The sequence below is a fragment of the Haliotis rubra genome, unplaced genomic scaffold (assembly GCF_003918875.1).
Source record: "Haliotis rubra isolate DU_JTF1 unplaced genomic scaffold, ASM391887v1 Scf1588, whole genome shotgun sequence".
In the NCBI taxonomy this organism is placed as follows: Eukaryota; Metazoa; Mollusca; class Gastropoda; order Lepetellida; family Haliotidae; genus Haliotis; species Haliotis rubra.
Window position 1 is genome coordinate 27743 of NW_025765545.1, and position 18860 is coordinate 46602.

Consider the following 18860-nt stretch of genomic DNA (forward strand, 5'->3'; position numbering starts at 1 on the left):
GAGCTGGGACGTAAGCCACGAGCAGGGTTCCATTGTTCACGACTTTGTTTAGGTAGTTGTCTTTGTTATCCGTGAACGCGTAGGGGAAGCCGAGCCTAATATTGAGAATCCAGTCGACTTTAGCGGGTAACAACACCCACTTGTCATCGTCGGTGAAGACAAGTGTATATGGCTTGTTTCTGGCGATGGTCGTTCTCTCAATATCTTCTATGTCGAACAGTTTGCCCCGAACGATGGGTATACCATCCATTTATCATCACCAGTGCGGACTAGGTTGAGTGTTGACGGTCGCTCCTGAGGTATCTACTATATCACCTAGGGTTCTACCGGAGGGGACTTCAACGCGTTTGTAAATGTTGTTTTTCAGTTGTAAGGCATACAATTTACCATCTACTCCGGTGTCGTCGAATCCGCGTGTGTCCCCGAGGTCGGAGATCCCCGCATTGATGCATTTTTTCAACCTCATTCCGGGACCTTGTGCGCTAGTCATTTTATGTGCAGCGTTATGCTGAGGTATCCTATATTCACAGGATTATGATTTATATCTAACACCGATATTACCAGCTCAGGGATGTTGCCCCGAGTTAACCTCTTATACTGCTGCGGTGAAAACGACTCTGTTCTGCCGTCGTTGTATTTCTCCGTTTTCACCGGTATCGTAGAAGGGTGACCTCCTTGAATGTTGTCCATTGTGCTCAACTGACCGAGATGAATGCACAGCTCTCAGTACGGTACAAGCTCGGGTAACTTCGTGCCTGTGACGGTAGTTGTTGGTTTTATCTCGTCCGGCGGCATCCCGAGTGTCCTCGCCAATGGTCGGCCAAGCCTCAAGGGGTGTATTTCGTTTTTGATTAACACCACTGTGCCGTTTGAGTTCGGACCCCAAGGGCTTGAAGACCTAATCACTTAGTGAGCACACGCTGTAGTAGCCGTCAGTTATCTGGTTGTTGTTGACGTTGATGTTAGTCCATCGCGGTAGGTAGGTGATATCGCAGAGTGCGACTTCGAGTTGACTCGACGTGTTATCGATCGCATGCATCAGCTGAACGGCCTCGCCGCTCGTTATTTCTGGAAGTGTTACGTACATGTTAGAGTATATATACCAATTATATAATACTTTAAAAATGGACAAACAAGGAGGAGCATCCTCCCAAGGAGTGATTTACTCCCCGGGAGTGTTTTACCCTAAACTGGACATAGATTTCCCACACATGAAGATTGTGGTAGACGCTGCTGGGCTGTATTTCAGCGCCCAGTTTATAGATGTGTTAGACTGGTATAAGCTTTCAGTGACTAACGTCAAGGCAGTCCACGCTTGGTTCAACAACCCGATGCAGTTCTGGCAGAATCAACTCAACTTCGCCATGTGGTGCGCTACAACGGGGGTGTGGTGTGACATTGACCGACACTCGGCGGAGACCTCTGAGTAGGTCTGTGTTCACGTTTCACGTGTACTACCAGGTCAGACGTATCCTCAAAGAGATCAGCTCCCCACTTCCACAGGGCAAAGCGTGGAATGCATCAAACAATCCCCACGATCGGCGTGCTTACGAACCGATTTGTGGTGAATTCGGAATCGATCCTAAAACGGATTGGGTAAACCAGGAAGAGTGAACCACGGGTTGGGTAATCCGTACAGTGTTGGGCTCTCCGTAAAAGCATTACGCGAAAAGATACAGTGGTAAACTTTATGAAGCACAATATGTTTAGTACGGGTAATTTCTTCCATGCATTCTCCAACCTCGTTCCTAAACCCATACACAGTGGATCAAACCCGGTGAAAGAAGCCAGCGATGATCTACTGAAACAAGGTTTACTTCGGCCAGAATTTGCTCTGTCAAGTAACGAATGGCGAGGTGATCGTATGGACTTTACAGGCGACGTTGGTTTCACCATCAAAAAGGTCGAGCAATCCCCTTAGGTTGAAGACAGTTTGAAAGTATTTATGCTGGACACGTCGAAAGGGTTTACTTGTGCCGGCACCGAACGCTTGAACGACTCGGTTCGAACGTACGTGTGGGCGCTGTTGGGTGCGCAGACACAAACGCATTCCAACATCCTTGGTAAGGGGACTGCTTACGACGCGCAGAAACAGTTCGTTGCTAACGTCGAGAATGCTATCAATGCTCCAGTTGATCTCCCGAGTGCTATCTGACACTACGAAGACATGTTGGAATACACCCGGTCGAAAGTCGACTACGTCTTTGACGTGCAATTGTACATGGCTCCGAGTGATATGCAACTGAGAGTAAAAAAAGTGGTGGGCTACAACAACGAAATAGTCATAGCCACGGCCGACCAGACGTTGCGGGTCAATGTAGGCATCAACGCCCCCCCACGTACCACCTTCCACGGGTGAAACGGGTATAGTCGTACCACCCACGTAGCCCAGGGTTCAACCCACACCCCCACAACCCCAAACCCCACACGTGCAGGCGTCCAATCAGCAGCACATCGACCGTAAAACAGCGCTGGTAGTTGGCGGGGTCGCGGACGGATTGGGTCTCATTTGGTTAGAAATTCCTTAGCCGCTACGTACACCAGACCCGCCACGGCAACGATAGCTGCCCACAAGTTTTGACCGAGCCACTCGACAGTTTTAGCCAGCGTGCTGAGCAGCCACGAGACGATGCTACCCAGGATGCCAGGCAGGGCTTCGGCGGCCTTACCAGCCAGTTTAGCCAGGGCCTCCCCGAGGGATTTCAGGTGTTTTTTATCCAGTCTCTGACGCCCCAACCACTTGGTGGTGTTGGTGGGGTGGGTGTGGGGGTACCCCCTGTCAAAGACAAGACTAGGGTTGATATGATGAAGCCCAATGCAGTCAGAATGCTGGTGATAGTAATCCCTTGCTCTCGGAAGAGGATTCGGATCCTGTTGGCCAACGTGGTGTCGTCATTTAGGAGTCGATTGATGGTTTCCCGTACACGACTGATGTGGGACCGGAGGCCTTCCCAGTTCGAGGAAGCGGATTCCAAACGAGTCCGTCTCTCGTCTTTTTTATTCTCTCCTCGATACGACGTTACATATCATCGTCCCCCGTTTCGGTGAGTTTTATTTTCTCGCGAGCGATGTGCTTGTCGACTTCATTCAGTTTCCCCATGTTGTTCACGAGTTCTCCGCGTATACGTTTCAAGGCTTCGTCTAGGCCTCGCAGTTCCCTCAGGGTAAATTCGAGACCCGGCAAGGGGTTGGCATGGTACGTGGCCAATATTTTTTCGAGACTGTCTGATGTTTCTTTAGCACGTTGGGGCATATCACCTTCACCACTGAGTTCGGCCCTGGCTGCCTGCAGATCTTGGATGACCTTCGGGGGAAGCTTAGGCCATGCACCACCGTAATCTATGAAGTCTAGTTCAGCACGGATCAGTTGACTCCCACCAGGGCGACTGGGCGACTTGATGTTGTCTCTCTTTTCAACTGCAGAGTAATAATCGTCGACAGCCGGCTGTACAAGTTCAGCACTTAAGGGGTTGTTCGTGAATGTGGTGTCATCCTCCCCGAACGTCTGGGCACTATCATCCCGCATATCATCCATCGGGATGTCCTCATGACCGCCTTCAGCCATTATTTATATTAAACTTTTATATTTTATCTATATAACAATGTATGGCAGGAAACTAGATCCTTTCCGAAGATCAAGAGAGCCTCTAGGCGTCAGAGCCGTGCGCCAGTCGGTGACCATCACCAACAATCACCAACAATCCCAGCAAGACCAGAACCAAACGCTGCTGGTTAGATTCCCAAACCTGGCTGAGAATGACCTTATCGTACCAGGCACGGTTCGACTGACGTTCAACCTCACGTTGACCTCCGACAACGATAAACGCGAGCTAGTCGGAACGTAGGTCGAGCCACCATCAAGATCAGCGGTAACGAGGTGCTGAGCATCGATGACAGCGACGTGTTTCACTGCTACGGGGACCTCTGGAAAAGTGAGGGAGAACGCGTCAATGACGTGTACCAAGGCATCAGCAAATCGACTCGTTTGCACGTGGGGTACGGCTTCACGGCAGACCAGCTAGACCAGATCACGGACGGTGAAAAGGCCATCGCCCAAGCGTACGGTAACAGGTTCTGCGTGCCGCTTGACTTCGAGTTGCTCACGGGACACGCACTGTTTTACCAGGTCGCGCTGGGTGATAGGCTTGAATACGAGCTCACGTTTAACGCCTACAGCAAAGTCGTACGTACGCCGTACGTTCCGATGGGACAGTGAGAAGTTCTTGAAAAGGTGGAAGTGACCATCGAGGGCGTGCCCAACCAGCTGTTCAGTCATGGTATGAGGGCATACCAGCAGTGGGATGAGATAAAAAAGCTACCGGCTATCAAACAACACCCATACATAACCAAAGACCTGGACCTATCCTCCGTGCAGATCGGTGAATACCTGACCACCAAGTACGCGCTGTGGTTGGACATGCGATCCACGGATGATGATAAACTGCACGGCAGCGGTCGCCGCATCGACAATGGCGACGAGGGGATAACAATCCAGATTACCAAGAAGGCTCAACCCGCGGGCAAGTTCAAATTATATCTGTATGTGATTATGATACGCAAAACTTAATATAGACAATGGGAGATTCGAGCAAGCCATCTATTGATTTGCCCCGCGACCCACACTGCGCCATAGTGTGCTGGCAGACGGGCTGTGGGAAGACCGTTTTCGTGCTGGATATGTTGGAGGGGTACTACCGGGATGTGTTCGACAATATCGTTATCATGTGCCCTACTCTTCACATGAATAGAACGTACACGGAAAGACCTTGGGTGATGACGGACCCGGACGTACACAGAGTCGACCCGGGAACACGTCTGCAGGACTGGTTGAAGGCTTTTCACAACAAATTCAAGGGGGAGTCGACGCTGTTTATCCTGGACGACTGCAGCGCTAATCGTGAGATAACAAAAAAGAGAGACATGCTATCGTACCTGGCCTTCTCCGGCCGGCATGCAAAGCACAGCGTTTGGGTGCTCACGCAGAAGTTCAACTCGGTGTTGAAAGACCTCAGGGAGCAGACACGATGGGTGGCCTTATTCCACTGCAAGGACAGGGATTCGTTCGAGGAGTGTATGAGAGAGGACGATGTGATGAATAAACATGATAGGGAATCGGTGAAGAAACAGCTCACTGAAACTAAACATGCTAAGCTCGTGCTCAAGACCGACAAACCCGTGGCCTATAGGGTGTTTTAGCTTAGCAATGCTTAGCAATGCTTAGCAAAGCTTAGCAATTAATTGTTACAGTTCTATACGATGGTTGTTTTTGAAGTGCTAGTCGTGTGTAACTTAACCTTCATTTCGCTGTGTTTCACCTGCATCGGGTATTATATTAGTAAAACTAAAACTTGCTTATTACATTATAAGATGGAGTGTGATGAATTGCTAGAACAACTGTTGGTGCCACAGGATCAACTGTCGCCACAGGTGAGTGACGACAAGACTGGGAGACTGGTGGCGCTGGCAGTCGGTGGTAAAGCCAAACATTACTTTGGGGACTGCACTCCCGATAAAATTCACAAAATGTCAGCCGAAGAAATCGATAAGCTGTACGCGAGATACGAGGCTAGACTCGGGGCCGAGATGACAAAGACTATAGGATCGGCTATGATCCAGATATACACTGGTATTGCGTAGTACTTCCTTCCCATTTCCCAGGAACGCCGACTTTACCTATGGGAGAACCTTGAGGAAGACCCTTTTATTGAACACGCCTTGAGCTCTATCAGCTGCGTCCGGTACCACAAATATGGTATGTTTTTAGCCCCGGTGACGGCGGCGATTATCACGGCAAAGCATTGCCAATTTAATGAGGGGGAAAATAATAATAATAGTATACAAGATGGACGCTGCCCAAGAAATGACACTTGAGGTGAACCCTCCAGAGGAAACCCCTCCCCAACAGGAGGTGAACCCCCCCGAGGTAACTCCTACAGTCACCAGGCAGAAGAACCCTAAAAGAGTAGCTGCCGGTTAAAAAAGGTGGTCTAACCAACATAAGAGTAACTACACTTTGAGCCGGGCTCCACTCCTGTTGATTGGAGGCGCAACTGCTGCCGTGGCTCTCTCATGGTTATATAATAAACAACCACCCAGGGAGCCCCGGGGAGGAGCCCCCATAATTAGAGGTCAACCCACATATCATGTTATAAATATATATTTTGATATCATATACATAATGTCTGAGGGGAAAACGTTCGTCAACGATGCATACCACGCCACTGTGGTCGCCAGTCTAGCTGTAGGGTACGCTCGGTTGACCAAAATGGTGCTTAAACAACCGACTATCAAGCTGGATTTCAACCTGCAGGATATGGGTATGCTCATAATGAACCTAGGTATGGCGATGGCCACCAAGGACATCCTAGTAAAACAAGGGATCCTACCGGAAAATATTTTGAAGTAAATGTAACTATATATAGGATGGCAACGATCGCCATGATGGTCGGCAGGGCGTTTGTAAACGCCCTGGCATTTTCCGGGAGTAATTTCCTCTTCTCGAACCTACGGGGTCGGGCGCGGAACGGAAGCGCCACGACCTGGCCGTGGAACGATTACAAGCAGCGCAAGCCCGAGTACGCGAAGAAACGTGTACAGAGGATCGATTACATTAACGAACAACTCAGGCGTGAGAACCATGCCGTTAAAACATTTCATGATGTCGACGACGCCGCGAGAGAATACTACCTACTAACAGGTAAACAGCTAGAACCACTCCATAAGCCCACACTCGCTCAGTACTACACACCATCCCCGGGGCAAAAGGACCGGGAACTGGTCTTTATCGCGCTGGGTCTAGCAGCGACTGCTTTGGTTGCAAAACAATTAGACTTAGTACTCATTTAAGTATACCTAAGATGAGGAAATGTAGGATGGAGGGGTATTGCTGTTTTCATAGAAAATGTTTTGTGAACTACACGTGTTCAGTGTGGGGTATTGGAGTGAGATGTCACTACTGTTTATGTAAAGACCACGGGGCAAATGTAGTCAGGCACCAGCTTATCTACGAGAAGAAAAAAGACAACATAAACGAATGTAGACGCCTCCTTAGCATGGAGGTGTAGTGACCCAATTAGATACTGTGTACACCTAGGTATAATGATGTTCGTGGAAGTTGAGCCAAGGGAAAGTCGTTGCCTGAGAAGCTGGCAGATGGCTATAGGTAGAAGTATAGATATCAGTGTCCTCAGACCTATTATTGTTGGTGAACTCTATAAGGCACTGGAGGAGGAGGGCTTCGCAGTTTCAATCATGGTGAAAGCAGGGACTTGTAATTACTTTGATGGTGGGAAAGGAAATGTGTATCAACTCGGGGATATAAAGGAGTTTGTTGACACCTCGTTGGAAATAATGGAAAACATCCTCGCATGTTCCGGGGAGGGTATAATCGATGAGGTCTATCTAGATATTTACTAAAGGATTTTATGGGCACCTTATTATTTTTTGAGGGTTGGATGAGTTAGCTCCCTTGCCGGTGGCCCAATTAGAGAATGTATACGCTTTGGTATAACAATGTCTACTACTCGGGAGCCCAAGCAGATTGCAAGGCGGCGAGGTGTAATTGGTTACTCTCGAATGAGCAAACCAGCGTTGTTGAGATTACTTAGCATACAACCCCCTCCCACGTTAAAACAACTAAAACTCCGAGCAAAAGAGCTAGGGTTGATGGGTTATTCCCACCTGGGGAGAGCCGGGTTAGTCACATTATTAAACGACCCCCTAGCAAAGCCCCACACTGTGAAACAACTCAATCAGGAGGCCCGCCAGTTGGGGTTAATAGGTTATTCCCGTATGAGGAAGCCACAGCTTGTAGAACAATTACGGCAGAATAGAGCTATTGACCTACAGTTCATGCGCACTGAGCTCGCTGTAGGTAACTATCTGAGAGGCTGGCGCATGCATGTTGATAGGAACATAGACATCGCCGATATCAAGACTCTAATCGCTGATAAAGTCAATGAGGAACTAAACGATTTGGGAAGTATAAAGTTTCAAATCACAGTGAAAATGTCACTCGATAAACAGCAGAATGTGGGGGGATGGGGTCATTAAATACATTCAGCCTTACTTCCGAGGTAAAGAAGAAGTCGTGACTCATACCGAGACTAGAAGAGTCAATCGATACCAGTTTTCAGCAGATATGAGAATACCTAGAACGCTACACACACATGGGTTCCGGGTGGGTCGTGGATAAAATTTATAATGTCTATCTAGACATAGCTAACTACGTGCCATTCAGAGGCGGGTCGTACCTAGACTTGCCTCCCTACTACAAAGCAAAACAGGCCATGGTCAACGTCAGGAATAGAGGAGACGATTGCCTGAGGGTAGCTACCAGGTCACCCTTGTTTCCAGCTGACACTCATTCGGACAGGCTTTCTAACTATCCCCAAGACGATGGGCTTAACTGGGATGGTATAGATGAACCCACCCCCCATATCCCAGATCACTAAAGTAGAAAAACAGAATAATATAGCTTATAATGTCTTAGGGCACGAAGGCAACAAAACGATCGTGCACAGGATCAGCCCAGTGGGGGGGGGGCAGGAGGGTCGCCGCGTTATCACTATATTCATGATCAAGCGAGGTGATAAGTATCACTACACGTGGATAAAACACCTCAGCAGGCTGTTGCACGACCAGTCGAAATACGACGGGAAAAAACACTTTTGTGTACGATGCCTGCACGGCTTCACACGAGCTGATTTATTAGAATCCCACCGGGGTGATTGCCAAGGTGTGGGGCAGACGGTCATACGAGTCGACATGCCTAAGGAAGGTGACAATATCTTAAAATTCGACAACCACAAGAATCAGATGTCCGTGCCTTATATCATCTACTCCGACTTTGAAGCCTTGGTCAAACCCGTTGATGCTGCGGGTACCCCCAACACACAAAAAAACGCAGGAGGAAGAGGAAAGTATTAGGAATGCACTATACACAGTCGCTTCCATGCGTATGACTCAAGCGGACTGGCTAGCTCACGGCTGCAGCACTCTCTGTCACGTGTGTGATAAACCGGAGAACGGTGATTCGGTTAGAGATCACTGCCACGTCACCGGTAAGTATAAAGGGGCCGCTCACAGCATGTGTAACCTCAAGCTTAGAATCACCCCCAAGACAATAAACATCCCCATGGTCTTCCACAACTTGAGAGGGTACGACTCTCACTTGATCATGCAGGCCATCGCGAAAGTCGACAGCAACCTGACATGCATCCCCAACTACATGGAGAGATACATCTCCTTCAGCTTGAATGGCCTGAGGTTAATCGACTCGGTTCAGTTCCTCCTGTCGTCACTCGACAGTCTGGTGAAGGCCAACAATACCTTCCCCATCACCGACCGATACACCGACGCCGAGACTCGACCCCTGCTGATGAGGAAGGGTGTGTACCCCTACGAGTACATGGATGGCTGGGCCAAGTTCGCTGAGACCCTACTGCCTCCTATCAACCGATTTTACAGCAACCTGACCGACTGGACAATATCCCAAGACGATTACTCGGACACGATTAACGTATGGAATAAAGTGGGCTGTAAGAATCTGGGTGACTACCACGACCTGTACTTGAGGACAGATGTACTCCTGCTAGCCGACGTGTTTGAGACGTTTAGGCGGACGTGTTTTAATCAGTACCAACTTGACCCCCGCATGGTACTACACCAGCCCAGGTCTGTCGTGGGATGCATTGTTGAAAAAGACCGGAGTTAAGTTGGAATTGCTCACCGATTACGACATGCACCTATTCATTGAGAAAGGCTTGCGAGGTGGGATTTCCATGGCTACCAAACGATATGCGAAAGCAAATAATCAATACGTGAAGGGCTACGACCCGAGCAAGCCAACCAATCACATTCTCTACCTCGACGCCAACAACCTGTACGGCTGGGCCATGAGCCAGTATCTACCCACAGGGGGATTCGAATGGGCATCGCACGAGATCGATGTTATGAGCATCGCGCCGGATTCGAACAAAGGCTATATCCTCGAGGTGGATTTGGAATACCCCAAGGCATTACACACATCATACAACAGCTACCCCCTGGCCCCCCGAACGTATGAGGGTTAACCCAGACTGGATGTCTGAGTACCAACATAACTTGTTAGGTGGGCGGGTGGCAGACGTCGAAAAACTCGTGCCCAACTTAATGAATAAGACCAAGTACATCGTTCACTATCGCAACCTACAGCTGTACCTGGCGTTGGGTATGAGGCTGACCAAAATACACAGGGTTCTCGTGTTCCTTGGATGGAGCCCTACATCAGAATGAACATGGACCTGCGAAAGCTGGCCACCAGTGACTTTGAGAAAAACCTCTACAAGCTCAGGAACAACTCGGTGTTCGGTAAGACTATGGAGAACCTGAAGAAACACGTGACCGTGAAGCTGGTTCAGTCGAAAGAGGATGACAAACTCAGGAGACTGATAGCCAGTCCGGCATTCAACCGGAGCAAGATATTCACCGACGATCTGGTTGCCCTACACATAAAGAAAAGCCACATCAAATTCAACCGGCCTGTTTACGTGGGGATGAGCATCCTCGATTTATCCAAACACCTGATGTACGACTTTTACTACAACGAACTGAAAAAACAGTACGGCGACAGGTGTGAAGTGCTGTACACTGACACGGATTCCCCTGCTGATGGAGATTCGAACCGAGGACGTGTATGAGGATATGAAGAAACGCCTCGATTTGTATGACACCAGCGACTACCCCAAGGACCATGCCATACACAGCACGGTAAATAAAAAAGGTCCTAGGTAAGATGAAGGACGAGTGTGCTGGCACGCCCATAGCTGAGTACATAGGCTTGAGACCTAAGATGTACTCCATCCTGAAGGCCGACAATGGTGAGATCCGAAAGGCGAAGGGTGTTAAGAAGTACGTGGTGAAACAACACATCAAACACGCCAGATTCAAGGAAGCCCTGTTCAAGACCCGTACCTTCAGGCATAAAATGAACATGCTTAGAAGTGATGGGCATAGGATATACGGACTGACGATAAACAAGACGTCCCTCTCGCCGATGGACACTAAACGTTGGATAGCTATTGATGGGATCAACACGTACGTGTACGGGCATGAGAAAATTGAACCAAGAACATAGGTGTATATATATACACGATACCCTGTGACAACATTGTCACGGAACCAAAGAAAGTTTTAGGCTATTTACTACAGCCCGCATGGATACTGGAAAGGAGCTAGCGCCATTCATAAGCTAGCTAAAATGGCGCGAGTACCCCTGAATGAGGCCAAAGCGTGGCTTGAAAAACAAGCCCTGTGACAGATCTATTTATCGGCACCACGCTACGTGCCTAGAAGGATGTTCGGTATTAACATACCCAATAGCGTTCACCAGGCCGACCTCCTGTTCCTACCCCACGACAAGAGGTACAAGTATGCCCTAACCACCGTGGACGTGGCCAGTCGCTACAAGGAAGCCGAACCCTTGACCGCGAAAGACTCGGCCCAGGTAACCCGCGGATTCGAACGCATGTACAAACGCAGTCCGCTGACGTGGCCCACAGAGCTGCAAGTCGACCCCGGGCGGGAGTTCATGGGTGCCGTGTCACACCTGCTGGACAAACACAATACCAAAGTCAGGCGTGGCACGGCCGGGTCTCATCGCAGCCAATCCATAGTCGAGAGATTCAATAGGACTTTGGCTGAGCGCTTATTCGGGCATCAGTATGCGAGAGAGATGGCCAACCCGGGGAAATGATCGACTGAATGGGTAGCGTGGCTACCTCAGGTGGTGTCGGCCATCAGCCACGAAACCACTCGGCTCAACGGCAAGAAACCAGCCGACGCTATCAAACTAAAATCAATAGTGGCTGAGTCGGCTGCACCATTGCATGGGAAGGAGAAACAGATACCCGATAGGGCCCTCGTGAGGTACTTCTACCAGCTGGGGGAACACGAAGGGGACACTCGGAAACGAGCCACCGATCCTATATGGTCAGTCAAAACTTACAACATAGATAAAGTGGACATCAAAGCCGACGAGCCAAACTTGTACTACTTGAGAGATGGGCCAGGGAAAGGTTTCGTTAGAGAGGAATTATTGATCATACCGTATGGTACAATGTTACCTCCTGTCAAAACGTCATAGCGGCACAGTAGTGCCACGTGCGACACTATTGTACCACGTGGGGTCGGGAAGTTAACTGGGGGTTCAAAAGTAGTAGACAATAGGGGGCGAGATCTAAGGGCCTGACAAAAGCTTTATTTGTGAAATAAAGCTTTGCAGAGGCTTTTGTTGGACTTGGTCTCGGACCGCTATTGTATCTACTACTTCTTGTCTTCGGGCAAAGACAAATCAATCTTGCAACTATCCACTTTTAATTGCAATTATTGAATTATATAATGTTCTCGGTACTAGCCAGTACGACATCGTGTTTTGTTGGATACAAAGCCATGTTGAAATTGGCAGCACGGTTGCCAACACAAAAACGGATTAGTAGTATTATTTCTGTAATATAAATACTATTTGCCCTCCATGATGTACCAAATATGTGTCTGTTTGTGTCATGTACATATGTACACATGAGCATCAATTAAACTCCAAAACTCGCATTGACAGGGATTTATTAAAGTTACATTTTTCGTCACTGGTGTATGAACGTTGCCACGTCACTGCCATATTAACATTGACATGACACTATCCATCGATGAGGTTTAAGAAACTAAAATAAACACAACATTTTTTTAGATGATGCATTAATTATAGCATTTCAATATATCTTTCCTGAATTCTCAAATATGAGATTTCAAGATTATCAAACAAAGCATTTCAAAATTATAGCATTTTAATATATCTTTCCTGAATTCTAAAATATTGGATTTCAAGAGTATCAAATAAAGCATTTGAAAATTGTTGTGAGACAATGCAGTTCAATAACGTGCTTCAGTACCAGCTTTCGATTAAAATTACACAATAGTAATGATCAAAATATTACAAATGATAATCTTACAACATACACTATTCAAATATCATGTAAAGCGCACAACATATCATTAATACTCACATTTGTGTTGCTATACAGAGAGGATTGCGGACAGCCAAGTGACCATGTGAATATCACAGTAACCAGACTTTGCATGAATATTTTGTGCAAGAGTTAGGTCATGTGATCATCAGAAATGAAGTGAGGCTATATATTTACTGATTAAATTTGCAGAAGTTTTTGTCATTATGCTAGATTTTAACCCTAGCACTTTGGATTTCAAGTTAAGTGTGTTAACCACTAGGCCACGGTACAACACACTCATACAAGCCTGGTTTAACATGCTGAACATCACTGAATATGAAATAACTGGAATATAGCATTAAGAAACACCATTCACTTTTACATGAAATCACAAAAACGCATGTTGAATGATATCCTTAGAAATCCAAATCCAAATTCTGCAGAGGCAGCTGTAACATTTACTATTCTGATTAAAACCAAAAACAAAGCTGGTATAAAATATTGGTAACAGTAAACTGTTAATGCATGCGGTCTGAGAGGAATATAGAAAACATGAACATCGTCAATGTCGGAAAGTATGGTCACCATGACTACGCCACCAATCTGACTGCAACACAGTTCTCAAATAGTGAGTTTATGAACCACCACAGAAGACCCTGTCAGAACCTGGAGTAGCCACCCTCGCACGGATAGCATATGTCAGCCTCATCCCTATATTGGTAACCCAAGCGTTTAATTCTCAATATTGTCAACCTTGCTACTGAAGTCAAAAAAGGAACAAATCATAGGAGGCAAGCTCCAAGAACCTCTGCAACAGCTGATTATCTGACATATTCATTTTTTTCAAACCACAGTTGTTGTTTTTTTTTCTATGTACTATTAGCAGAGGACTTTAGATGGAAACGTGATCTCCTCTCTGACGTCTTCTGGGATCTTGAACTGCTGACATCAGGATGGTCTGGGCTGATGCAGATTATACAGCATCACAGCCAGCAGTCACACCTTGGTCCAAAGTAGTCTTGGCGGAGGGTAAACTGTATTTATCGCTGCCGGACCAGCGTTTCGTCAACTCTCACACCAAAGAGTGTGTTTACGTTGGATCAACGTTTGTTTTACTATCTAGTACCCCATTGAAGAAGCCTGAAATGATTGTCCCAATCCAAGATCACGTACGCTATCACGTTGGAAGCAATGCATTCGTCCATTTGAGTGAGTGAGTTAAGATTTGCTGTCACATTGGCAATATTCCAGCCATATCGTAACTAAAGCAAGGTTTAAATTCACAATAAATACTTGTAAATTATTTGTAAAAAAACTGTCAACAAAGGACCGTAAAACCAACTAGAATATAAAAGTATCAAGGGATAGAACAATCATCTCTCTCTAATTTTTTTTTTTAATTGGGACAATACATCCTAAAGATTGGCTAGAGATCGCCAACAACTGAAGGTAGATCACCATACTTGGGACCATCGGGACTTACAGCGCCTTTGCTACCTGCATGGACCCTAGTTGCATTTACACCATCCCTTCAGATGTCAGCGAGTATAGATAAATCTATCCATAAAATCAAATAACATAAAAAACACAATATATCATCTTTCAGAATCTCTTTCGGACGTTCAGACTATTAAAACATTTTTGTTTCTAACCAATCTAACCCTGCATTTAACTGTGTTTTAATCCTCAACGAAAAGTCGCCTCTAAATCCGTATTGTCCTGGGTCCAATCACAGTGGCACAAGCCACTGCACCACAATAATGGCCCCATCGGTAAATAAGGATTTATATGCATTATATTTACTTTTTAATTGATTATATTCTTCTTTATATTGTAGTGAGTGAGTTTCTGATTGTATAAATTGCCAAGGAGAAGAAGAAATAAGGGAAGGGGGATATAATATTTAGCTGAATGCCACCAGCAGGAACGAACGGTTTGATTCTTAATACTAGAGGTTGAATTAGAGGCGACTTGAGGATTAAAACACAGTTAAATGCAGGGTTAGATTGGTTAGAATATGATTTTGTCATAAACTGCAAGGATAATCTGAAACGGCGTTGGTTAAGAGAAGACTCAACGTCACATCGGCAATGTTTTAACCATATGGTGACAACAAAAAGTTATGTTCAAAGAATATATATATTTACACTTATTTAAAACCTGTCAGCGAAGGACAGTATAATGACTAGATTATCACAAAATAATTAAATTGAATGAGTGAATTAAAACATAAAGCCACATCAGCAGTAACAAATAATTTAAAACTAGTTTGAGTTCAGTGTAAAAAGTTAAATCATTTAAAAAAAAACACAATATAAAATCGGGCTATGAATCGTCAGCAACTGAAAGTAAGATCACGGAGAAGTTCTGAAGGACTCGTCCATTTGAAATCACCTTGAACTCTGACCATGAAATAGCAAGTCAAGGAAATGCTTCCTCCCTTGCCGGGTACGTCTGAACTGCGTGATACAGGCACAATAAATAATGTAAATGTTTTCATACAATTAGTCAGGGTATTATGTATAGTTCTATATACCCTTCAAAGCAGTGGGAACAGAATCACGAGTGATTTAATTGAATAAAGAGACACGTGAAATTAATAATACAAAATCATACCCTGTTCAAAGCCCCACATTACGATTGACTGTTTTTGTCACACTCCACACATTTACTATTGTGGGTATAACAAAGGCCAGTGCATGCATCTGACGTTCCACGATCCGATTCCCTGACCAATTAACTCTCTCTATGCCTGGGTCACTACATGGCCGCCATGTACTTCGATCTATCGTTTCATGTACAATGTACAATGCACCGCTGTAACGATTGGAGTAAAAGCAGGAATGAAGATGGAAGATAATCTTGACAACTTGACCAGTCACATTCGATTGTTTCATCTGGTTTCCTCGGAGAAGCACAGCAACCAACATTAATTTTGCAGATGCGTGTGGACTTTGGTCGGTGACTACCGAACTAGTTCTGATCTCCAACTCATACCATTTAACTGACGGTCTAGTTTTGCATCCCACCGTATATCTTAAAGTAGTCATGAGTTGTTTTCAAAGGGTATTGTGATGTGCCATCCTCAAAAGACGATACACATTCACACCAGATGTACCTGTTGCAAACGAAGGGAAAGTTTTCATCAGATTTTTCTTCCACATTCATATCAAAAGCAAGTTTTTGAGCTTCCAGCTTTTGAAGAGCCTCTCTGGAGGAGCATCATGTGTTGGTGCATTGTCAAACACTAAGCTTGGCAATCAGGACATGATTAATGTCATGTGTACTTCGACAAGGTTTCCAGAGGCTGTTCCTTTTCAGAAAGATATGGCTCATTATTAGGGATTTGATGAAGTCTTCAGTATGTTTAGTTTGCCTAAGTCTATTCAGACAGATCAAGACTTCCATTGAATGTCAGGGTTGTTCCAACAGGCCATGCGTCAGTTTGGTAGGATAACATTGAATAACTTGATATACCCAACTGCTGATAGTGCCCTTAAGCTTTTCAGATATTTCTGCTGTCAAGTGAAATTGCAGCTCTTAGGTAGGATAACATTGAATAACTTGGTATACCCAACTGCTGATACTGCCCTCCAGCTATCCAGATATTTCTGCTGTCAAGTGAAATTACCGCAGTTAGGTAGGATAACATTGAATAACTTGATATACCAAACTGCTGATACTGTCCTCCAGCTTTTCAGATATTTCAGCTGTCAGGATAACATTGAATAACTTGATATACCCATCTGCTGATACTGCCCTCCAGCTATCCAGATATTTCAGCTGTCAAGTGAAATTACCGCAGTTAGGTAGGATAACATTGAATAACTTGGTATACCCAACTGCTGATACTGCCCTCCAGCTATCCAGATATTTCTGCCGTGAAATTACCACCAGTTAGGAAACATTGAATAACTTGATACTGCAGCCCTCTATCAGATATTTCTGCCGTCAAGTGAAATTACAGCTCTTAGGTAGGCTAACATTGAATAACTTGATATACACAACTGCTGATACTGCCCTCCAGCTATCCAGATATTTCTGCTGTCAAGTGAAATTACAGCTCTTAGGTAGGATAACATTGAATAACTTGGTATACCCAACTGCTGATACTGCCCTCCAGCTATTCAGATATTTTAGCTGTCAGGATAACATTGAATAACTTGATATACCCACCTGCTCTCAAGCTATGTAGAAATTTCAGATGTCAAGTGAAACTTTTTCAGTTAGGTTTATTCATCATATTTGTCACATAAACGCTGAGCCATCCTAATGAAACACTCATGCCGTCGGTTCCCGGATATAATACGATGTCCTACATCTTTAATATTGTACCTTCCAAACTGTCGTCGAAGATTTGTATAGAGTTTTACTTTGTGTTACAGCCCCTCCACTGTGTGATCTCCATACCGCCTCAAAGACCGGGGACCTGTCAAGGGTGCAAATCATACTGTCACAGGGACGGAGGGACATTAATTGTCAAGAGTGGATTGGTAGAACACCAGCGATGTGGGCAGCCAGTGGGGGGGCATAGAGAAGTGGTGGAGTTACTTGTGAGTACAGGAGCTAATGTGTCACTCGTCGATAGATTCGGCATCAACATTCTTCACTCGGCCTGTCTTGGAGGAGATGTAGAGGTGGTGAAGTATGTCCTCTCACAGAACATGGTGGACATCAATGGTAGAGTACGGTGTGGGAGAACAGCTGTGATGCTGGCAGCAGCAAACGGACACAAGGACGTGGTGGAGATGTTTGTGGACAAAGGCGCTACAGTGTCATTCGTGGATGAGACAGGTAACAACATCCTTCACTGCGCCTGTAGGAGGGGAGATATGGAGGCGGTGAAGTACATCCTCTCACAGAAAATGGTTGACGTCAACAGTTATGGGCCTCGGAAGAAGACGCCACTGATGGTAGCAGCAGAACACGGACATAAGGAAGTGGTGGAATTACTGGTAACACATGGAGCTGATCTGTCACTCAGTGTAAAAGGACGAGATGATATCCTTCACATTGCCTGTAACCGCGGACAATTTGATGTTGTGAAATATCTCCTCTCACTTAACTCGGTGGACATAAACAGCAGGGGATACAAGAAGAGGACACCAGTGATGGCAGCAGCAGAACACGGACATAAGGAAGTGGTGGAATTACTGGTAACACATGGAGCTGATCTGTCACTCAGTGTAAAAGGACGAGATGATATCCTTCACATTGCCTGTAAAAGCGGACAATTTGATGTTGTGAAATATCTCCTCTCACTTAACTCGGTGGACATAAACCGCAGGGGATACAACAAGAGGACACCAGTGATGACAGCAGGAGAAAGGGGTAAAAAAAAAATTGTGGAATTACTTGTAAAACATGGAGCTGATCTGTCACACCGTGCACCATTGGGAGGAAATATCCTTAACTTGGCCTGTCGCGGTGGAAAAATAGAAGTAGTGAAATATGTCCTCTCACTGAACACAGTGGACATAAACACCAGGGGAATCAAGAAGAGGACACCAGTGATGATAGCAGCAGCACACGGGCATAAGGAAGTGGTGGAACTATTGGTAAAGAATGAAGCTGATCTCTCACTCAGAGATAGCAACGGTAAAAATGTTATTGAACTTGGCCCGTGAAGGAGGACATTTGGAGGTGGTGCAATATGTCATGTCACTGTGAATTGTGAACCATCAATGCTGAGAACCAAAGAGAGAGAGAGAGAGAGAGTCAGGAGCCAGGAAAACGAGTCGACAAGAACTTTACCCTTCGGACCTTCTTGTGTCATGGGGTGCTTACATGTATAATAGATTGCATCAGGATGTAATGACTGACTATAATGGAAATAAAGGAAACTGTCAAGGCAGTAGCAGTAGCAGAAGCAATGTA

At 45.8% G+C, this 18860-nt stretch overlaps 1 protein-coding gene across 1 annotated transcript in view; it reads left to right on the plus strand.

Moving 5' to 3' along the window:
- The window catches only part of LOC124271206 (ankyrin repeat domain-containing protein 50-like), a 33039-nt gene extending 14429 nt beyond the window's left edge, over positions 1 to 18610 (plus strand). Inside the window, exon 4 of the mRNA XM_046706288.1 lies at positions 17369 to 18610. Coding sequence (XP_046562244.1) covers positions 17369 to 18610 — 1242 coding nt within the window. The remainder of the gene's footprint in view (positions 1 to 17368) is intronic.
- The last annotated feature ends 250 nt before the right edge of the window (positions 18611 to 18860 follow it).